Here is a 24,378-nt window from a genome sequence, read left to right on the forward strand (position 1 = left end):
TAAGTAAAAAAATTAAACTTATTAATTAATTTTTAAATTCCTAAGAAATATTTATCAAATCAAATACTTAATTATTTATTTTTGTTTTCTACAAAATTAATACCCACTTTCTTAAATTGAAAAATACCGAAAACTGCTGATTTGCAATTTTCAAATAATTATTAAAGCTTTATTAATGAAATTTTTCGAAAATTAAAGAATTTAATCATTATATATGTACTCAATAAATAAAATTATGCTGACCAAATATTTTATAAAAAAAACTTTAATATTAAATTAGTAATTCTAAATTAAAAATATTCTTTTGCTTTATTTTTATTCCACTTAATTAAAATGTACTTACATACTTTTTTAGTAATATAATAAGCTGATCGAATATCGTATGTTTTTGCTGATCGAAATCGTAACTAATTTATTTAAAGCAGTTTTTAATCCATGCCACTTATACCTTTATATACGATAATAATTGAAATGTTCCTTTAATTTTAATTATTATATCGTATATTGATATTTAATCAGCACGTTTCTACTTCGTAAATAGTTAAAGAAATAGAGATTGCTTATAGTAATTTAAATTTATTAAATTATATCTAATGTAAACAAATTTTAATACACATATTTTATTTTAAACTCTTAATTTAATTTTAATACTTTTTAGCTCTTAAAGGTTTAATTTAACTTAAATTAGAATTTTTACTTTTTCATTACACTTACGAGAAAAAATTGAAATTCATGCTATTGTTTGTTCATCTCTCTTTGAAAACTACTATTGTGGTTTACCATTCAACTGTCTTTGAAAACTACTATTGTGGTAATGGTAAAAGTGGATACTGTATTGAGACTGTAAATTTTAATAATTCTTTTTTTAATAAAATTTTGAGCGTGTTAGAAGACTCAAGGTGGGTACCAGCTTTTAATTAATAAGTACCTATTATTAATTTGCAATTTTAATTAATTAATGAATATACGAAAAATTATTGTGTTTAATTAGATTTAAAAGGTAAATTAGAATTTAAAGGTAATCAATAAACGTTTTGCGTTCATTCATATGCAAGAAAGTACATACCTAAGATTAAATTGAAAAATTTGCAAAAATAATCCCTGAAGTGCCCTAGAGTTTTGCTACTGAACTCAATTAAATATACTCGCAATGGTTTATAAAATATCTTTAAATTAAAAATGCCATCTCATTTTATCAGACCTGTGGAATAATCAGATCTGTGTATTTTAAAATTTGGTACCGAGTGAACATAAGTATGTACATATGCAATTCAGAAGAAGTTAAAAACCTATTCAAAGACTTATAAAGTTTAATTATTTAAAAATTTTTATAATTTTGGACCTTAAAAGAATAATTGGGCCGAATTCACTTATATAAATCATAAATAAAGTTTTACAATTCTTCAACAAATATTTTAATATTCTCCCTTTACCTTGTAGTTTTCATTACAGAAACTTATTTTTGCAGAATACAAAATATTTTTCAAATCATAAAAAATGTGAAATTCTTCAAAAGAACAATAAATACTTTTTAAATAATAAATCTATATAATTTTACTCTCTTAGTAATGAGAGTTAAATTTCTGTAGGTACTGTAGTTGAACTAATATAGGAATCAATAGTATGTTATTCTATATAAAGTCAAATAGTATGTTGTTCATATAAAGATGTAGAGATCAGCTATAATACAATTCAAACACATCATTAAAGGTTTTACTCATATTGAAATAAGTCCTTTACATATATGTAAGTGATATGTATAAAACAAAATTATATTAATTATTTTATAATTATTTTATTTAATAAATAAATTTCTTACATTAAATTCTCATTTCTTATTTTAATTATACCTAATTACATAATTATTACAATTAATTTAATTTTTGTTTTTCAAAATCATTTTTAACATTACTAATCCAATCTAAGAATGATGATACTTGTACAAAAACTGATATACTTTTATTATCCATTCTACCACATGGTGGACCCCATGAAACAACACCAACTATTTCTAATTCATTATTAATACTATTGTTTTTTACTAATGGACCACCAGAATCAGAACTGCATGCACTCATTCCCATTGGATCAACTGTACAAATATTTGTATCATGTACAAGTTCACCAAATACATCTTTACTTTTACATACTTCTAATGGTATTATTGGTAAATCTGCAGTTTGTAAAACATCAGGAAATTTACCATTTTCTGCTAATAAGCCCCAACCATATAATTTAGCACAATCAGTTGCAACTTCATTTTGTATCTTTGGTAATGAAATAGGTTTTACACCATCAGTCCAATTAAATGGTTCTTCAACGTGAATTAAAGCGATATCAAATGGTGCAACAACACTTCCACCAGGATATTTTTCATGATTTTTATAATAATTAATTTTTCTATGTTGTGCATATTCTTCATTATCTAATTTAATATGATGACGTCCAGCTTTTAACATTGAATTATATGTTCTTTCATCATCATGTAAACAATGGGCAGCAGTTAATATCCAATTTGAATCAATAATAGCTCCACCACATGAATGATGATATTTTCCATTTCCAATGTTTACTTGAATTGATACCATATATGGGGCACTATGTGGTTTTGCGTCATATCCTTGTGCAATACGTCCATTAATATTAAATGATTGAACAGAAACCAATAATATTAAAAATGAAATTATTTTGAAAATCATATTATTATTTTATTTGCCAATAATTTGTTTAAGTATAATTAAATTTTTTAAAAAATTTTAATTTTTACTATTAATAATAGTAATTTTTATTATGAATACAAATTGCATACTATTTTAATAAACGAAAATTACTTACTTTTATATTGAATTTATTCCTTGAATTCATAAGAAGAAAAAAGGGCAGTTATCATATTTTGAATATTGTTAAAAAAAAAATTTAATCTATGCGCTCGATAATTTTAGTCCGATTGGTATTGTCAGCTTTTATTGATAACTTCTAAATTGAGTGCGTAACATTTGATCATTTTGGATTTCCCTTTTTACGATTTAATTAAATTAATCAGAAAAGTAATTTGAAAAATTATACATTGTACTTTAAATTTTAGATAATGTACAATTTTTTTAACATAGCTTTTTAAGATTTCAAGAATATTGATATTAAATACAACTTAAAGATATTACAGATAATTTTTAATTCCGACAAGCTTAAAAAGTTATTCATATTTTATAATTATTTCCTTTGAAGTGTATGTAGATTATATCAAATTAATGTTAAATTTTATAATAAAATTTTCCATCTTCGTAAAACGTACTATACTTTAAAAATAGATTTCGCGTACGCGTTGAACAATTCCGATTATAAAAAAAAGATTTTGGCTATTTAGTAGAACCTAGATGGCAATCCAATGGCACGCGTGCCAAGACTGGCACGTTTCAAATTTTCCTTGGCACGCGAGAAATTTTCAACTTTTCATATCGAATTGAAAAAAAAATTTTTTCATCTTACTGATCCCATTACTTGAAAAATTTAAAAATAAACAACCAACCATTTATTATCTCACGAAAAAAAACTAACGCTTCAAAATTTCAACGGCTTCATGAAAAAAACTATCGATTTAAAATTTCAACGGCGATGCCCAGCAACCATTTCATATAAAATTGAAATTTAGTTTCCAAAGGAAATTTATTCGAAATAGTTAATTTTATTTAACTCATATAAAAATTGCTTTATAAGGTTGAAATATTCCAGGAAAACAAATATTTATTTTCATCAAAGTCATATCGAATTAATTTCCTACAATCGACATTGATTCATTTCATTAATTCATTGACCAAAAAAATGTTCTGACATTTTTTCGCTGAACCCTGGCACGTTTGAAATTTTATCAATTTTTTTTTCCAAAACTGGCACGTAGGTTCGTTGGGTCTTGCCATCTAGGTAGTAGAAAACCAGAACGATTTGGTTTTATTAGTAGATATGTATATATATATTGACTACACTTCAAATGAAAAGATGTACAAAAACAAGGCCAAATATATTTTTTATTGTATAGTAAGTTAAAAATGAGTATAGAATTTTAGTGTGCCACTAAATATGTCACAACATAACCTTTTTACACTCCTTATGACATTCTTTTTGTTCAAAATTATGATTATTTAAATAAGATAGATTGATTCGATCTTAAACATCAGTTAAATAGCAGATATTAATTTCACTTTCCAGATAAAAAAATTTTCCGGGTAAGTTTTAATTAAGTACCTAGATGAGTTTAATATATTAATTAAATATATTGTGAAATGCAAACAAGTAAACTGGAGTTTTCTATATCGCCGTGCAATACCGTAACTTTCATCACAAAGTTATATTTAGTTTAGAGTTTCACAAAGTTATATAAATATTATAATAAAGTAATAACAAAATCCAAATCCGTAATAAAATTCAAAAAAAAAAATATTTTGACAAATTTAGACATATTTTAACATATTTATTATTCGGTTTATATAATCATTATATTATATAATTACGCTTCTATATAATAACTTCATATTTCTATTTACATTTAATTTAATTGAGAAATACATAACTACAAAAAGAAACTGAATAAAGGTTAATTCTATAAAGAAGCTTCTTTAAAATATAAACTACTAACAAAAAAAAATGAACCTTGGTTTAACCTAATATTTATAATTCTAATTAATTTTTTTAAAGAAATTATTTATAATTTATTATTCATTATTTAATTACATATATATTTATTTTTTGAATATTTAAAATTCACATTTTGTTTTTTTTTTTATTTTTTTTTTTTTTTTGTAAATTAAAATTCAAAAACCAACTTATTTTCTAAATAAACTTAAAAATGAAAATTTATTATAAGTATAATAAAATTTTAAAATTTGTTTATGTACATAATATAATATAAATTTTTAATTTTGGAAAAAAAAAAAAACTAAAATTGTAATAAGTTTTATTCAAATTTTTATTTGTTTTTTTCTTAATTTCTAAATAAATTAATCAAGTTAATTTTTCCCTTTATTTTGTTGTTGAGATTGTTGGATAGTTTGTTGTTGATTTTGCTGTCCAACTTGTACAACTTTTAAACCTTGCAGTGATTTTAAATTAAGTGATCCACCTTGAAAACCAGGTGGCAGCAATATTTGACCACCTCCTTGTACGGCTAATACAACTCTTTGTTGACCTGTTGTTTTCAAAGGCGTACCCTTTGATTAAAACAAAAAAAAAATATTACATTAAAAATTATTTCAATATTTTAACCATATTATTACTTTTATTGGATGCCCTAAAATTATCTGTTGGTTTTGTTGCTGAATCCCACTTGAGTTATTACTATTTCCTATAGCAACAGTTTGTATTTGGCCTGATTGGACTCTTATTGGTTGACCGGTAGAGCCTAATACAACTGTTTTATTTTGGATACCGCCTGTATTTTGACTGATACCAGCCACGACAGTATTACTACTATTAACAACCATAGTTCCCGAATTTGTGCTTGCTATTGACGTTAACGTATTTGTTCCACTCAAAGTGTTCGTTCTGTTATTTATAGAGCTACTTATTATATTTGCAGCAACTGTTTGCCTGACATTTGGTGATTGAGCAACTTTAAGAATTTGATTACCTAACATAACCGCTTGAGGTTGTGACGAACTCTGATTTAAAACTTGAATATTTCCCTAAAATATAAAAATAATAAAATAAAACTATTTTAACTTTGAAGTAATTTTTGAAAATTACTGGTATCATGTTTCCTTGAACTTTGAGAGTTTGCCCACCGATTACAATATTTCCGGAACTAGTCGAATTCGCACTATTAACAACTTGATTATTTTGTACTAATTGTACATTTTGGGCTGTTGTGTTGTTCTGCTGAGTTCCTTGCTTATTAGTTATGATAACAGGTTTACCTCGTAAATTCGCTAAGTTCATTCTAATATTACTCGTATTATTTTTCCCCAAAACTTTCGCACTTACTATTTGTTGTGGTGTCAGTTGGTTGGCATTGATAATTTTTGACACACTTTGTACTGGAATTTGATTTCCCGAACTTGTTGCAGTTGAGGCGCTTATTGAAGAAACTGTTTTAACATTTGAAACTGTACTGTTAGCTAAATTTGTTACAACAGTATTTGAAGCTTGAGTTGTTATAAGTCGTTGGGGTGTTCCAGTCATGGAAATTAAATTTCTTCCTTGAGATACAACAGCGTATTGTGTTACAGGTTGTGTTATACCATCAACAATATTATTATTATTATTGCTATTTGATTGCTGTTGATTTGTTAACTGTATGATATTAGTTTGTCCACTTTTCGTTCCAGCAACTCGTAAAGTCGTCCCAGGTGCGATACCTTGCTTTTGCAACAAACTTTCAAGTGATATAATTTGTCCTGTATTATTTGTGATTACTTTAGCCATAACAGGATTTCCTGTGGAATTTTGTGTTCGAACAACATTTCCAACCGAAGTTTGAACAATTTGATTTGATTGTAATACTGGGTTTCCTACACCACTAGAAAGAGACTTAACAACCCTTGTTACTGTTTGCGATTGCTGTTGTTGCAATTGCTGTGGTGACGAAACAATTGTAAACTGCTTATTTTGCTGTTGAATTATATTTGAGTGCTTTACAATTGTTTGTGGCGAAGTTTGAATTATTGTTCCCGGGGCTAGTGATGATGAATTCGCAGTTATTATGTTAGTAGTTGTTAAAGAAGGAACATTTTTTCCAGAAATTTTATTAGAATTCGTTCCAATCGAAACCGTCCCAGTATTTTTGCTTATCCCTATGTTTTGCTTCTGCTGAATTTGCTGAAGCATTTGTTGTTTGATAATAATGGGTTGCTGCTGATTTCCTTGTGTGGAAATTGGACTTTGCAAACGTATATTTTGCGTCTTGAAATTAGGTAAAATGTTAGCATTAAATGTTTGTATCTTAGCAGTTCCAGATCCATTCGCGCTAGCACTGCTAGTTGGTGGGTGAAGTTGTATAATTTGGGGCGAAATTATGTTAGTTTGCCCTTGCGTAGTTGCAGTAATTAAATTTTGCAAATTTGCTGCCGACACATTGATAATTTTTTGAACTTGCTGTGTTTGTGCTGTTTGCTGTTGTAGTTGATGTGCTTGTTGAGATGTTTGTTGTTGAAGAATTACATTTTTCGTTTGAATTTGTTGATTTTGTTGATTACCAGATATTACTAAAGCGTTTTGTTGTAACAAGCCAGATTTTTGTAGCGGTTGCTTCTGTTGAACTTGTAATATTTGCCTTGGCTGCGTTATACGCACATTTTGATTGTTTATTAGAGACAAACCAGTTGTAAGGGCTGTTTTTGTTAGTTGAGGGCGAATCATTACAGTGCCTGTAGATATTTTTTGTTGGACGTTAGTTGCACTACCCTCTTGATTGAAACCAGATGAAGTATCCCCTGTATCAACCTCTAATTGTAAGTTATTTACAATTTTGGGTTGTTGATGAACGGTAATTTGATTTTGATTCAACAAACTTTTTCCAGCAGCTGAAGTTGTAGCTATTCTAATAAATTGCTGTTTACCAGTTATAGGATTAGTTTGTTGAATAATTGTTGCAGGTCGAGATACTGCAGTCAAAGCTGGAGGAGAAACCTGGTTTGCTGTTATAGTGGCCGATTTTAGCAGTTTTGGACTATTAGCTGAACTAGAAATCAGAGCTGATTGATTACTGTTAGAAGAAACTTGAGGTAGTTGATTAGAAATAGCTTGAAATTGATCCGAGTTCAAAGGAATTATGAACCCTTGTTGTTGTCCTTGGGCGTTACTTGGTCGAATTTGGGTTATTACTTGTTGACCATTATTATTAGTACTCTGAATCAAAATTGGTTTTCCAGTTTTATTAGTTTTATTCGTTACAATAAACTGAGTATTTGATGCAGATATGGTTTGTTGTGGTTGTTGAGTTGGACTTGCGAGTATTTGCTGTGGTAGCGACGAAGATATTGGGGATATAATTTGTGATTTCATTTCTGTTGTGCCACATTGTTGATTTATTACACTGTTTATCAAATTTGTTCCACTTTGATTCGAGCTTCCTATCAGTTTCTGGTTTTGTTGCAAGTGTAAGTGTTTTATTGGGGTATGTCCAGCAACATTTGGTGAAATGCTTGCTACGCTGATAGTTTTATTATTGGAATTTAACAATTTTTGCGAAAATTGCTTTTGTACCAAAAATGTTGTAGTTTCATTCAAATCAACTACAGCGTCATCTATATCTTGTTCTGTATCCAATATTAACTGGGGTTGAATAGTTTTCAAAGGCACTAATTCTGGTTTTGCCATATTTCCAGAGCCCTTTTGAGGAGAAATTTTCAGAGGTGCAACAACAGCAACTTGGGGACTGTTTTGAGAAATCGTTTGAGTTTTATTAGTTAAAGGATTTACGTTTTGAATAGAGTTCGAAATGGAGTTGGTTATTGCCTGTTGTGTTATATTATGCTGGCCTTGCGATATTTGAAATTGACCACATACAGACAAAGGCGGCAATATTGCCTGAGGTTTTGCTGGATGTTGATTTTGAATAAGCAATGAGTTTTCCGATTTCAATTGCTTATGTTTCAACTTTCTAGTAGTAGATTTCTTTTGATTTTTTGTTACACCTTGATATTGCTGGTGTACTCTTTCAAATTCCTCTTCCGTTCGATTGCGGTGTAAGTAAATCCAAATTTTTCTTTTCGCATCATAACGTACACAAGGGTCAATTTCAACATGCATTCTGTCCAAAGCTCCGCTAACAATAGTTTGAAGTATGTTATCGGATGCTTGTGGATTTATATATTGAGAGCATTTAAGAAGCTCGCAAATATCGGCACGTGTACCTAAAAGGTTTTAGATATATATACATATTTTATTAAAATTTATTATTTAATGAAATTGTGAAATATACCTTCACCGTTTGGTAACCTTGCTGTTGCATCGCGTACTAAAGTCAGTATCGTTACAAAGTTTGGACGATCTGCCGTTAACATATTGTGACCTCTCGCTTTTGTTAAAGCTAATATTTGTGTATATACTCCTTTTACAGGGCCAACTACACTTTCGTATCCATACATCCGATATGTGAAAGCTTTATGTGGATTTTCGAAGCGCTGTCGTTCCTGAACACGAAATTCTTCAATTTCTTCAGCATTAGCAGGTTGTACGGTCCAATTAGTGGGGCATCTTGGAGGAGGCGGGGAGAGTGGTTTTTCATTTATTAAATTATCTTCATACTCATATGTTTTTGACTCAACGGCACGAACTTTTTCTACTTTAGGTTTTGAAGGTTTGATGCCCATTTCATGTTTTCTGGACAACCAGTATTGGCACAAGTTCAAGAGATGAGAATCCGAATCACGTCCGGCACCTATCCATTGATAAATATTTAACTGGGTTTTAAATTCTATGTAAGGAACAAATTCTTCAGGTTGATCAGCAAATTCCCCTGATAAAAAGTGTATTGCTGATGGCAGTAAATTTAACCAATTATCAGCTTGATTATACCAATCATTTAGAGCTGTTATGGGGTTTGAGAGCCATAAATGTATTTTTGATTTCAATTCATCTAATTTCATTCGATGGTCAGGTGTAGAACAAAATATATCTCTTATGAGAGATAAATAGCAAGCATGTGTTTCCTGCATCAATTCTGGGCTAATAGTGATATTGGATTGTTGCTGGGGAATATCAGTGTTGCTGTCATGTTGTTGTGTCTGTTGTTCTTGTCGAGCTTTCCTAATTATTGGCATTCCTTGATTATTTTTAGTATCTGAAATAAATATTGATTTTAAACTTTTTTTTTAGAAAAATAGATATCTTTACCTAATGTGTAATGATTTGCATCATGCACAACTGTTTCTTCGTTAAGTACAGTATCTGTTAGACTGACTGGAAGATTAATCATATCTATTCCATCTAAATCGTCTATAGACATCGGGTGAATTTTTGTAAAACCATTATCCATACATTTCTTGTCAACGTCTTTATTTTCTATATTATTTATTCGCTGGTTATAATGTTCAGCGACTGATCCTGGTTTCTTGCAAACAATTTTTGGTTTTTTAATTAAATCTTCATTGGAATCGCGTGTTATATTTGGTTTTTGTTTCGGATTGTTTATACCCATTGAACGAATGGTTGGTGGATTTGTATTAAGCACATCCACATTGATTTCATTTTCGCTTTCACTTGAAAGTTGTGCGTTGGAAGTTATTTGTTCCTTTTGTGGTCTTACTGTATTCTTTTGATCTGTTGGTATCACGACACTTTTTAGCAAGGATTGTTGCTTATTTAATTGTTGATTACTGTTGCCGTTGTTTATTAGTTGAGATTTCTTTAATAAACTAAACTGATTTTTATGAGCAGTTATATTTCCTGAATTCATTGAAGGAATGGATTTTGTAATCACTTTTCTTATTTTCGGTGGAGCCAAAATTTCTTTTCTATAATTGCTTCCAGTCATTTCTACCCTGTTATTAATATCAATTAATCTAACATCACTTGTTTCAAATTCTGGTCGATCCTATGAAATGAAAAAAATACAAGAAATTTATTAACAACCATAAGGAGATAGGATAAAAATTTGGTTTTTATATATATATAATTTATGAATATAACACACCGGCTCCTCCATTTTTCTTCTTTTGTGTGTAAATAACATTTGTCTTAAATGATTATCGTGCATTGAACCTGCTGGTCTTACTTTAAAATCAGTAATTGAGGACCCATTAAATCGACCCCTTTTCGTCATTGTTCCGATTATTTTAAGTTCATTTGCTGGGTGAAGTGGGAAGTTTCCCTGGAATAAGATTCATTGTTAATTTTGTATCAAAAAAATGTTAAAAGCGAATAAGAAAAATATATTTTAGTATTTTTCAAAATATACCAAGTTTTTTTTAACAAAATTGTCTGCTTCTAGTAATTCTTCTCCTTCTTTTATCTCATCGTCTGAACAATCACTTAAACCAATTTGTTTTGCTAAACTAGTAATTTCGTCGTAATAACGTTTTTTAGCTCTTAACCCAGCAACATTTCCGTCTAAAATATTTGTAGAATCATGTAATGTTCTATCAACTTTTATTTGCTCTCCTGGCGGAGTATTATAGGCTGCCCTTAATAATTTCTCACGGGAAATCATTAAGGTTTTAGATAGTTTGCTAACTCTTTCACATTCTTTAAATTTATTTTCAATGCGCTTGGATTTTTCAATGCTTTCTCTTATTTTTATTAAATCCGGTCTATAATTTCCATCTTCTAAATTCTTTTGCAATATACTCAAAGGGGATTTGTTAAAACTATTGATTTCATTGTTAAAAAGCATTTTTATGGTTTTAGTTTGTTCCATTTCATTATTGGCACCTTCAGGAAAAACTGGTAAAAATTTGTTTTTCAAAAATGCTTGAAAATTTGAAGGAACTTGATTCCAAGTGTCTAATGAAAAAAATTCTTTGAAAATATCTTCATTTTCACACAATCCTTTTGGTAAATGCAATGTTTGGCCACATATTTTAGCCAATTCCAAGGAATTATCATTTTTTGTTGATTCAGAGGAACTTGAACTTGATGAAGTAACGCTACCGGAGGAATCTGAAAATTCAGAATCTGAATCTTGCATTTCATTCATCTTACAAATTGACGCTTAAATCACTCTAATTAAACGAATGTTTATTTTTTCAATACTACTTAATGGAATTTAAGATTAAAATTTTCAATTAAAATTGGTTTTTGCGAAAATAACATTTTATCAAGTATGTGTCCATTATAGGTAACTTATAATCAATGCAATAAAATTGTTTCATATTAAATTTCCTTTCAATCTAAAAATAAATATTTAATTTATTACAAAATGCTCAGTTAAAAAAATTCAATAATTTTAAAGCAAACAAAAAAATTACCTTAATTTAAAAGCAAGCAATACTTATTTAAACTTCGAATTATATTTTTATCTATGTTTATTTTCTTTAGCTTTTAGTGTCAATTGAATTTTTAAATTATTCAATACTACAAAATACGTATATATTTATCTCAAAATGAGCTCAGTTGCCACTTATTTCTGAAAATTTTATTTAATATTTGAATGTTCTTTGCAATGTTTTGATATCAACAAATATACAACATTCAATAGGTTACATCACATTTCCCTACTTAGTTTTACTATTTATAAAGTTGGGTCAAACCAATGGTTTGTATTGTAGCACTTTTCCCTTCAACAAGTGAAAATACTGCTTTTAAAAATAGTCTATGTATATCCACCACACTATTAAAATTTATTTTCATTTATAAACGAAACTATTTCTAGGATTGCATATATTTAGGATGAACCATTTATGCAGTCTTTAAAATAAAGCAAAAATTAATATAAACAGGGGTTAACATAATGCTCGATTTTAAGGGTTAATTGTGTGAGTTAAGAAAAATAATTATATTTTTTAGTGTCATGGAATTTACCGTTAACTTTTTGCGTTTATAGAAATTTGAAAAAGCTTGCGGTTTCAAAAATATAAGGTGTCAAAAATGCAAATTTTACAAATTTCAAGAGGCCATAACTTGAGAGGGGGTGGAGATAGAAAAAAATTTTCTTCTAACGAAATGAACTACTTGTTAATGTCTAAAAGCTCTTAAAATTTCAAGCTTCTACAGGCTGGGGTCTAGAAGAAAAACGACATCAAAAATTTGGAAAAAAAGGACTGCAGATAACGGTAAATTTGAACGGCCATTTTGTTTTTCTAAAGTTTAGCTATAGTATACCGCGGTAGGGGAAGCAAGCCACTGCCTTTCTGCGTTTGAAAAATTTCAAAAATGCTTATGGTTTCATTGCAATAAATAGTTAAAATAGGCCATTTTTAGTGCTTTAGGGGGGTATAACTTCTATAGGGGGGGAGATAGGTAAAAATTTTGTTCTACGAAAATAAGTATCTAGTAAAGATCTATGTACGTATTAAATTTCAGCTTTCGATCTTTAAGAATGTAGAAGTTTTGTAAACAGACACACGGACGGACGGACGGACGGACGGACGGACGGACGGACGGACGGACGGACGGACGGACGGACGGACGGACGGACGGACGGACGGACGGACGGACAGAGTGAAACTAATAAGCACTTTTTTTCAAAAAATTTTTGGAAAAGTGCTAAAAATAGAAGTTTATTATAATGAAACGATCATAATCAAACAATTTAATTTGTGTGTATCACAATACCCACTAAATATATTTCTCTGAATTATTGGTTCACTTAAAAATTATTGCTTTTAAAGAGGAACGCCTAAAAATTTTAGATATTTTTTAAGCTAATCAAGTGTCAAAACATGCTTTGTGTCAAAACAAAACAGATTTTAAGCGTTTATTAAAATACTTTTTAATACTTTTTTAAATCGTAATGGCGATATATTACAGAAATAAATTTATATTTCACGCGATGTAAGCTTATGCTTTATATTTTCTTAATTGCTCGTTAGAGTCGTCGCTACTTGAAAAAAAAGTAAAAATTTTAATGAAAAAAGTCGAATTTTTTCATACAATTGACAACTAAATGACGTTTGACGTTTAGAAATAGGAATTTTCAAAAAAAAATTGTGCCATCTATTGCTAGATAAAACAATTTGAACAAATTTATTCTCATAAAATTTTTTTAATAAGGGGAAAGTGAATTCCTTTTTTTTTTATACCGTTTGTTCATAAATTTATCCAACCGATATAGAACACTTAGTTAGTCAAATTCATTGTATGATACTAAATCTTTAACCTGAACTCTTCCACACGTGCAAAAATTATCAAACATTCTTGAAAACGAAAGACCTTTTGATTATGATTTTCACCTTCTTTATCAGAAAAAGTGGTTCAAATTATAGTTTGAAATTTTTTTTATATATACAGTAACACTTTGTAAATTGTTTTGCAAAAAATTGATAATACAATCATTTTTTGAGTATTTCCATTAGCTGTGGTTCCATATATTTAAATGTGTGTCACCAAACTTGCAGCGGGAATTGCAAAAGATTAGATTTTCCAAATGTTAGACTGGAAATGGGAACTAAAAAAGTATTTTCATTGTTTTATCGAAGCATCAATTATATTATTATTCGCTGTACCGACAAGGCGATAGCTTTGATCACTGCATACCGCTTACATCCGAGCATTTTCTCAACCAGAGTCGAAATCGAAAATTACTGTTACAATTTTATTAGCAAGTACTGTAGCATTATGCTGTTAATAAAAAGTACGCAATTTTGACATAATGACCATAGACTGAGTTGCCGTTTATGTTGTAACTACTAGTAGTAGAATTTTAATATTATAATTCGAATTTTCACAATATGGTTTCTAAAATAAATTACGAAATTATGTACAACAGTATGTGTGTATAGCATTGACACACTGCTGTGAACAGATTTAGTAATTCGTATCTGATACCATATGAAGTTCTATTAAAACTTGATAAGCTGTTTTTATGGAATAAACCAGCCTAGTTCTTTTTTAGCGTTATAATAAGTGTCCGGTCACACAGTTTCACTTCTTTTTATGAGCCATATTTACCGCATACGTGTGTATGTACCTTTTATATACAATATGGTCATCTAGTTTCATTAAAAATTTTGCAATATACACATATTTTGAAAAATTTATCGTACATGTTTCCAAAAACATTTTATAATTAGGCAACCTTAATTTTTTTGTGTTTTACTGATTAAACTGGTAATTACAGGAAATCATGTAATTTTTATACATATATGAGCTTTTATGTAAAATCATGAATTCTTATGTAAAAATCTAAAAAATTTAACCAAAAGAATTAGTAGTAGTTCGCAAAAATCTAAAAAAATCAAATTAGTTTTTAATTTTATATTTTTTTATCTCATTTTTCGTAAATAAAATGTTTGCAAATATATTTCTAATTTACATATCACATTATCTATTTTATCGTTTGAAATTTTAAATAAGCAAACTAGATAATAAGACTTATTTTTTTAAATAACACCATCACCTACTCTAAAAATCATACTGTGCTGTTTTTTAGTAACATTTTTTTATTTTTTTTTTTTCATATTTAAAAATGGAGCAACAATATAATGTATTTAATTTTTCAGGTTAAATTTAACTGTCAATTCATTTTTGCTTTCTCTTTATAGCACACATCACAAACACGAACATCACCTGGCCAGTTTCGTTCTGGTACCGGTCGCCGATTCATTGAACAATTATCACATACTGCTTCACCACACTGTCTACAATGATGCCGCCAGTTATTTCCAGGAATTTGCCTTACAGGCTTTTCTGCATTCTGACAATTTTTTGCAAATTTTTCCAGCTCTTCCGCAGTACCAAATAATATCTTACATATTGCACAATTTGGTGCATCAGAATCTTTTACCCAATAGGAAGGTCGTGCACTATCTTTTATAAAATCTATAAAACAATAATTGAATTTAAAAATAACATGAAAATAGAAACTAAATTATGAGTAATTAAGAAATGTTACCTTTCGGATATTCTAAAACTACTGCTACTTGTGATAAAGCGCTAATAACTGATTCCCCATATTTACGAACAGTTATATCATTTTCGTCACCATTTTGAGAATCTTAAAATAGATATTTTCATTAAAAATGTTTATGGTAAAAACAATTTGTTACTAACTAGATATTTTGGAGTCCCCTTTAATCAATTGTTGTCTGCATTCATCACATACACGAACATTTACATCCCCCCAGCCTCGATGAGGTACGGGCATTTTGTGCTTAGAACAATTATGACAAAATCCTTGTCCACAACAACGGCAATGATGTTTAAGTAAACCAGTTTTTTCAAAATTTTTCCGACAATTATGGCAGTGCTACAAAAAGATTAAACTTATAAAATCCTGTTTGTATATTTGTATTTGGGTAAACCTTATTTAATATTATGTATAAATTTAACGAATCCATATTCTTACCATGATTTCCGAATTTGGTATCCAATAACTCGGTGCAGTCTTGTCAGCTACCCAATCAGTAATAGCTTTTGTCGGTTGTTGAACAACATTACCAATAGCTCCACTAATGTAATTCACACTGTCAAGTAAAATTTGACCAGAAGGTACCTCATCTTTTGATTTGATACTTCTTCCTTTCCAAACATGAACTATTTCGGATCTAAATAGTTTAAAATAAGTAAGTTTGAATTAAGTAAATTAATATATATTGAAGTTGGAAAAATTAGAAAAAAGTTAGACAATAATTTTGTCAAACATTTTTATTGAATATTTTTTTTTATCAATAAAATAAACAATTATTTAAAAAAATATATACATGTATGTATATGTATATTTTTGCGTAGTATTTTTTTAAAAACATTTGCGTCATTAATATTATAATCATTATTACATAGGTACAAATAAAGTTAGCATGTATTATTTACATACTAAAATATATTTGTATGTAAATCATAAAAAGGAAATATTGAGATAATGTAAAATGATAGATTTTCATCAAAATAATACATAAATATAAAATACATATACATAAGTAATATACATATATTAAGTAATAATAATAATACATATATATATGTATGTAACATTTAAATTATTTTAAAAACTATACAAAGTTTTTTGTACCTAACTGCAATATCCTCTGGCGACTTGTTTCCATACCAATATTGTCGTGATCTGTAAATTTCTCCACAATTTGGACATTCAATTACAGCACCTTTCCATGCATATTTAGCAAGTCCTGTCCATGAACTCTCTGTGCTTGATTGGAGATTACTTGTTACAATAACCTAAAAAAAAGACATTTTTTAAATTAATTTTCTAATTCAATTCGTTTTCTAATTCAACAGTAAAATACCTTTTTACCATTTTTGTGACATTTTTTACATAAATATACTTTATTGTCCAATTGATGTTGATACACACACAATTGTGAGTTTTCATGTTCTTCTCCATCATTTAAATGACCCATTGAACGTTCGCATCTTTTATCACAGGATTCACATTTGTTATTACAAGAAAAATATTGCTCTGGAAATGGATTTATATCTCTATCAGCAATTTCCCCAGAAAATTTTAAATTTAATGCACGTATTGCTTTGAAAATAACCTTTGGTTGTCTATGAGATCTTACTGTTGTATTAGCTATTTCAGCTTTTATAACATCTTTTATTCTTTTATAATTTGTCGATTTAGTACCTTCAGTTTGAATACCTATATATTGTAATGAACTAAACGAATCTATGTTCATATTTAATTTACGAAAATTTGTCCTTATTTGATCCTCAACACTTTCACTTAATGCTTAAAATGTAAAAAATATTTATATAACATACTTTATTATAATATTTTTCGTACTATATTAATGTTTATAAAAAAAATAGATAAAAAAATTAATTACTTGATTCAAGAGGTTTTGTATATCTAGTTTCATGGAATATTATAATGCCAGGGCCTAATGATCTTGGTGATTCCGAAACATCTAATGATTGTAAAGCTGAGGTAAAATGCCTATGAAATGCTTTTGAAGCAGTGTCTAAAAACTGATACATATCGCGACGTAAACGTTCACAACGTGTTCGAAATATTATAATATCTGATATGGCTAAAATCTATAAGATAACATTAAGATAGAAAAATAATTTTAGTAAAATATTTAGTTTATATAAATAACTCACTTTGAGAAGCATTCTCTTTATACGATCAGGATTCGAATTTGTACCTAAGAAACCTTCAGTATCTATGCATAAAACACCCATTCGACGTTGCATTGCCGCCATTACTCCAACAGTACACGATGTTTGATCCGATGAAGTTTTAAAAATCTCTTCACCATCAAAAAATATATGATTCATGGTATGAGATTTTCCATCACCAGTATTTCCAAAAATTGTAACAACTTTAATCTTATCATTTTCTGTACAACGTAATTTATTATAAAATTCTTCTTCCGTTGTAATTAAAAGATTTTCATCACGCCCCATTAAATGAAATGATAATTTCATTTTACCATTACTACTATGAAGCGAATGTAATGCTGTTTGATCCGGTGGTAATATTGGTATTGAATTAAATTCAGCATCGTTAACAAGGTCCGGTTTTATTGCATCCGATATTTCAGTCTAAAAAAAAAAAAAGAAAAAACAAAATTATATTTAAAATTAAAAACAATTTCAAATTTTACGTTTTGTTTAATAAATTCCATTACAAATTCTAATTTAATTATTATATTATGTATAAGTATGAAGCAACATTTAAATATCATAAAGAAATCTGAAAGAAACCACGTAGTAAATTAAGACAAAAACTTAATATTTTCCAGATTTTTTTTTTAAATAACAATGAAATTTTAATAACATCATACAACACTATATATTTATATAATTATGAAGATCTGGAAAAATGCAACTATATGAATTATGAAAGGCAACTATAATATGGTAACATGTGAATTATTACTGCAATGATTTATTAGCCTATTTGGTAACTACAGTGTAAATTGAATTTTATTACGAAAATGTGTATTTAAATAAAAAAATTCAATTAACAAAATTTTAAATTAATTTTATTATATGTTACTTTCGAAATGCTCTAATAATAATTTTTAATATGCATTTTAGAACCTACATATGTACAAAACAAATTTTTTTATTTATCGAAATAAATTTTATTTCCTTTTCGAATCGATTCAATTACAGTAGTACCTCAATAAGCGAAACACTCAATAATTTACCTTAATTTTATTTGATAAATTTTTTTTTATCTCATTATAGAGCATCATAAATTAGCTCAAATTTTATTATTAATTAGAATTTATAAATATGAAAATTTAACCTATTCTCACTCATATAAAGGTTCGCAATTGTGTAAATTAAATTAAATAAAATTACAAAAAAAAAAAGATATTACTCAATCGTAAGTATATTAATTATAATACATATAAAAAATATTGAACCGGATTTTCAAATTTATTTGATAATAAAAATTTTAATTAGAACATTAATTGAAATGATTCAATTTGAATCATATATTAGAATATTCTAATTGAACCATTTTAATTTATATATTAATATCACCCATATTCCGGTAATGATATGTTATTCAAAAATATAAGAATTATCAGTATAGAATCTTAAATTTTGAAAAATTAATTTTATTGTGATAATTTATTATTGCATTTTTACGCAACTAAGAATCATATTACATCACATCAACAACTGAATGCGGCTCCAGAATAGTTATACATATGTGAATAATATTATATATTTCGAGTATTCTATATTTCGGAATCTCAGCGTATGATAGTTAAATCTTTTGGAGAATTAATTAATTTTTTAAAAAAATTTTAATTTTTATTAAATAATTGCATTCATTATATTTTGGCATACTTGTACATTTTGCTTCACATTATCATTTCTAAAATCGAATTAATCAAAAAATTAAAGAGTAACTCTAATAATAAAAAAGTTATTTAAAAAATATATTTTTCATGATATAAAAAAAATAGTGTATATATTTATTAAACAACTACCCATGTAAGTGGTTTTAAAAATGCCATATTACTTTCATCTTCTTGTGGAAAGTCTTTGTATTTTATGCTTTGTTGCTGTTGATAAGACATGTGCGAAAGAGAGTTTTTTTTTAGATTGTAAAAAAAAAAAAAGAAAAATTTGAAAACGTGATTTTTGTTTTTTTGTTTTTTTTTTTTTTTCAAAATATTTTCTATATATTTAAATAAGGGAAAATATAAAAATTATATATACATATAAATATTTGTTTATTATTATTGATATTTAATTATATTTCTTAATATTGTTGTTTTTACTTGTTTACAAGTAATTGTTGTGTAAGTTAAGTAAATATTCACAACACTATTAAAGCTTTTGTTTTTGTTTTCGGTGTTTTTTTTTTAAATTGCAATATTTTAAGTATGTTATTATTTTTAATGTGTTAAATGAAGAAAAAATTTTATAGTAATAAAAAAAAAATTTTTTTTTAAATGCGTATTTTACGATGTTATCACAGTTGTGTTTTTAAAATTATTTATTTTCTTGCTTTTTTTTTTGTTTCTTTTTTTGAAACAATGAAAGATTAATAATATCATCAATAAAATAAAATTATTCAAATATAAATGATTTCAAATATACCACATATGAAGTAGAAATTATCAGGAGTTTATTCTTATTTTATTCTTCTTCTTTTTCCTAACTTGTTCTTTTTATTTTATTTTATACCTATATTATAAAAGTACAGAAATTAAAAAAACTATGCATGTATTTACAAATTACATATACAAATATTTTTAATTAAAAAATAATTTTTTTTTTGATTATCAATAATAACATTAAAAAAAATATATATAAAATTTTTAATATTGAACTTGAATTTCTATATTCTATATTATTTTCTATCTATTTCTGAATTTCTATATTCTATATTTACTTTTTATATTTTTTAAATTTTTTTTTTATGTTTTGAATTCTAAATACCGTGTAATACAATTTAATTTTAAAAAATTATAAAAATATATTTGGAAATATTAAAATATAAAAAAAAAAAATCTTAATTCATAATTTCGATAAATAATTTCATAATTTTTATCAATTCTTAATTTATTAATTTTGAAAATATGTATTTCATGAAGAGATCTTTTGCCTTATTCAACACAAAAACTAAATTGAGAGAACATTATAATATCACTGACTAATTATTAACATTTTAAATAAAATCGCTAAACAAAAATTAAATCTATATAATATAGAATATTTTTTTTTTCTATATGTATAGATTTTCATATAATATGTATTTGTATTAATGAGTATATTATAAAAAGAATAAAATAATATACACAAAAACGAATTGGTTGTATATCGTATATACAAAAATGAAAAATATATATATGTATACGTGTTGTGTGCTTGCTCAAATATTTCAATTATAAAAATTTTGACAGGGATGCTAATTAATATTATTGTTTTGTTTAAATTTTTTAAATTTTAAAAAGTGTTTTGTACAATTTTGGATACAATGTAGTTTATTAGTTCAATCATAAAACTTTTAAATAATTATGTAATTATACATTTTTATAATTTTGTTTTTCAATATTTTCTAATTTTTTTTCAATATTTTTTTAAGATTTTCAAAAACAAATGAAGTACTCGTAATAAAAAAGATTTTAGTTTGTAGAAAGGTTTTTGGTTTGAATGTCAATTAATATTACTCAAAATTTATATTGCATAATGTAATAAATGAAAAAAATTACTTTAAATATTGATATATACCTATATTCTTTTTTGTTTTAATTGCCAATTCTAGTAATTTTAGCTTGAATAGCTGCTACAATTTAAAGAAAATTGACATATACCCAAGTTAAAAACAAAAGAAAGGAAAGTAAAAGGGAAATGTAAAAATAAAAAATTATTTCCAGTTTGATAAATTTTAGTCCAGAATTTTTTAACAAAAAAAATTTTTGTATGCAGTTTTTGCATATTTCATCTCATAAATATTTATTTTAAACTGTTATTAAATATATCTGCTTGAATAATATTTAAAAAAATTAATGAAAATATTCTGTTAATATTTAATAATTAAAACAAACTAAATTTCAATCAATTTATTTATAATTTCATTTTAAATTAAATTTTACAACTAAGGTTAAAAAACCTACCTAATCGAAATTTTTTTTTTTTAAATTAAACTTATTATAGTTTAAAATTACATAAAAATTAATGGTGAATAAGATTTATTATATCGTTTTTATATTTATCAGTCAGGATATTAAAAAAAAAAAAACATCCCTGAAAATTATCTAAACAAGCTATGTATAAGTATGTAAACCAATTTGATTCTGTAATTTAATAATGTGAATTGACATAAAGTCGGCGGCAGGTATGTACAGAAATTAAATAAATTGAATATATGCTTTACGTGTACATTGCATTGAGTACACGTAAAGTAATTCGGTAAGTAATAATTAAAAGGCACATGTACGCCAAATAATATTAAGATATATATATTTAATATTTAAACAATTATGCATTTATTTAAATAATATATTATTAATATTCAATTTAATACTTAATAAAAAAAATTACATTAAATTGAATATTAATTAAGTAAATATTCACTTAAAAAAACAAATTTTTAGAACAAAATAAATAGTGAGTCACATGAAAGTATAAAGATAAACCTATACTTATATATCTGAGTGCTTTTTTTTTTGTATTTTTTGGTTGTTTTTCTTTTTGTTTTATAGTATTATTTAAAGTACGTCGTAATGTGAAGGTACAATAACCTAAAAGAAGAAGAATTTTTTTTTAAATAAGAAAATTAATATGTCATTTGCTTTTTTGTATTTTAAAAATAAAAATAATTACATCCGATACATGCAGGTAAGTAAATAGATATATACTAACTTATAGATAAAATTATTTTTAGGCAAGTTTTCGAAATAATGTAGTTATTTGATTCCAAAACATGTAATGGTATTAAATTTCAAAAATGGAAAAGTGCGCTTTTTTAAACTGATAATTTAATAATAATTTAATATCTATAATTTAAACTAAAATATTTTAATGAATTATATTAATTCATATATACATTATAGCTAGATATGTATTACTATTCAAATACCTATTTAAGAATTACAAATAAAATTATTTAAGAAACACAATGAATAAATATATGTACGTAAAAAAAATTTTTTTGAACATCTCTTTAAATTTTTTTATTGTTTCAAATTATGAATGATGGAAAATTTAAATTTTTGATGTTTTATATTTAAATATGTATGTATGCATGTATGTATGTAGTTATACATATAATATGTATGTATTAATGTACTTATTTACATTTATTGCGTATTTACTTGCATGTTTAAAAGATGTGACTATATATTTTGTCCCCCCAAAAACTATTTAAAACGAATTTTATAAAATTAAATTATTTTAAGCACCATAAATTTACAAAAAAAAACAAGAACAACTTTAAAAATAAGACGAATTAAAATTAGTTTGAAATTAAATTATTGATAATTAAGTATTTAAAAATTTAAGAGATTATTATTATTAGTAAATTTTAACGTCTTGCTAATTGCAAATCTTATTCGAAACAAAGAAAAAAAAAAAGAACATTTTAGCAAACTTTAAAAGCTTTTTAAATAAACAGAAACAAAATTTTTATCGCAAATTTTTGTTTCTTTTTTATTTTGTTTTAATCAAACGACTTTTATAGTCAAACAAAAGTTTATTTCAATATTGATTTCGTCATTTAATAAGTACCTACATATTTAAAAGGCAAAAACCTGTTTGAACAAACTATTTAGTAGCTCCTTCAAAATAAATGTATATAATATGATGTACATAAAATACCTTACTAAAAATAATACGCATTTTCAATTTATTGAATTCCAAGGATATCGTAATTTTCTCCATAACGAAATTATTTTGCAATTTTATTATATGTAAAAGAATTTCTTTACCTTATAGAATATAAACATATAATGTGTATACATATGTATAATGAATATTAACATTTTTTACCTTGATTGTTGTTAAGGAGTCCAGCGGTTCCATAATTGATGGATCCCCATAACTATCAATATTATGCATGTTAAATTTCATAAAAATTTAAACGCTTAATAATTTAATTTCTTTTTGTTTGTTGTTTCGTTATTGCAATAACAAAATTCATCAACTCTTATTGTGATTCTTTTATTTTGAATAACTCCAATCGGAAATTCGTATTTATTGTGTCTCTTTTTTTAAAGTTATTTATAGTTTTTATTTAAAACATTTGGTCACACCCACATAATTTTTTTTATTGAAAAAATTATATTAGCACTCTTCCCTTTTTATATTATTAGAAAATTTTTCTAATTTTATAGAAAAACGGAAAAATACATTATTATTTACTTTTTTTAATTTTTTTTTTCTTAAATATATAAAATCAACTAATCAACATTCTATAAAACGACGGCTACTTTTTTCCGACGACAATAAAATGTGAAATATATACATATCTACAAATATACATATGTAAATGAACTAATTGAATGACATTTATATGTCATTTAAGAAAAAACGTGATAAATGTCATTTCCTAATATGAGCATATTTTGAAGTTTCGTACAATGTTTAAGGTGAGTTTATATTAATTTTTCATTAAATTTCACATTTGATATATTTTCAATTTTTGTATTATATTTTGTAATACAAAAATTGAAAGTAAAATATATTACATTTTGAATTATGTATACATCATCTTGTTGAGTGAAGTCAAAAAAGAAATGATAAATTTTACAATAGATTTGTTTTAATTATAATTAAAAATATTTAATAAATATTTTGGATTTAAAATAAATTTTTGACATTTGATTATTGTTCTGAAAGTTCATTTACTTCCCAATA

At 26.0% G+C, this 24,378-nt stretch overlaps 3 protein-coding genes across 5 annotated transcripts; all 3 read right to left on the minus strand.

The window, feature by feature from the left end:
* Positions 1–803: 803 nt before the first annotated feature.
* LOC129611486 (acrosin-like) lies at positions 804–2,637 on the minus strand. The gene is made up of 2 exons (XM_055524664.1): positions 1,913–2,637; positions 804–841 (listed from the first exon to the last, which is right to left on the minus strand). Exons 1-2 carry the CDS (start codon positions 2,586–2,588, stop codon positions 804–806), a joined length of 714 nt encoding a protein of 237 aa, XP_055380639.1. The 5' UTR covers positions 2,589–2,637.
* A 2,161-nt stretch (positions 2,638–4,798) lies between these two features.
* LOC129611320 (nuclear factor related to kappa-B-binding protein) lies at positions 4,799–12,162 on the minus strand. Its single transcript, XM_055524403.1, has 8 exons — positions 11,898–12,162; positions 10,889–11,819; positions 10,625–10,801; positions 9,826–10,525; positions 8,912–9,772; positions 5,737–8,843; positions 5,268–5,675; positions 4,799–5,201 (listed from the first exon to the last, which is right to left on the minus strand). The coding sequence occupies exons 2-8, from the start codon at positions 11,624–11,626 to the stop codon at positions 5,001–5,003; spliced, it is 6,192 nt and encodes a 2,063-aa protein (XP_055380378.1). The 5' UTR covers positions 11,627–11,819; positions 11,898–12,162; the 3' UTR covers positions 4,799–5,000.
* Positions 12,163–14,869: 2,707 nt separating this feature from the next.
* On the minus strand, positions 14,870–23,939 carry LOC129611334 (zinc finger FYVE domain-containing protein 1-like). 3 transcript variants are annotated; one of them, XM_055524426.1, is made up of 9 exons: positions 22,839–22,946; positions 17,650–18,093; positions 17,373–17,583; positions 16,830–17,275; positions 16,598–16,761; positions 15,935–16,133; positions 15,640–15,835; positions 15,482–15,583; positions 14,870–15,408 (listed from the first exon to the last, which is right to left on the minus strand). In XM_055524426.1, the coding sequence occupies exons 1-9, from the start codon at positions 22,842–22,844 to the stop codon at positions 15,104–15,106; spliced, it is 2,073 nt and encodes a 690-aa protein (XP_055380401.1). In that variant the 5' UTR covers positions 22,845–22,946; the 3' UTR covers positions 14,870–15,103. The 3 variants fall into 3 exon arrangements, with proteins under 3 accessions (XP_055380401.1, XP_055380399.1, XP_055380400.1); XM_055524424.1 differs by lacking the exon at positions 22,839–22,946 and adding an exon at positions 19,503–19,657; XM_055524425.1 differs by lacking the exon at positions 22,839–22,946 and adding an exon at positions 23,512–23,939 and having other exon boundaries at positions 14,871–15,408.
* Positions 23,940–24,378: the final 439 nt, after the last annotated feature.

Source organism: Condylostylus longicornis, unplaced genomic scaffold (assembly GCF_029603195.1).
Source record: "Condylostylus longicornis isolate FDR11 unplaced genomic scaffold, ASM2960319v2 ptg000049l, whole genome shotgun sequence".
In the NCBI taxonomy this organism is placed as follows: Eukaryota; Metazoa; Arthropoda; class Insecta; order Diptera; family Dolichopodidae; genus Condylostylus; species Condylostylus longicornis.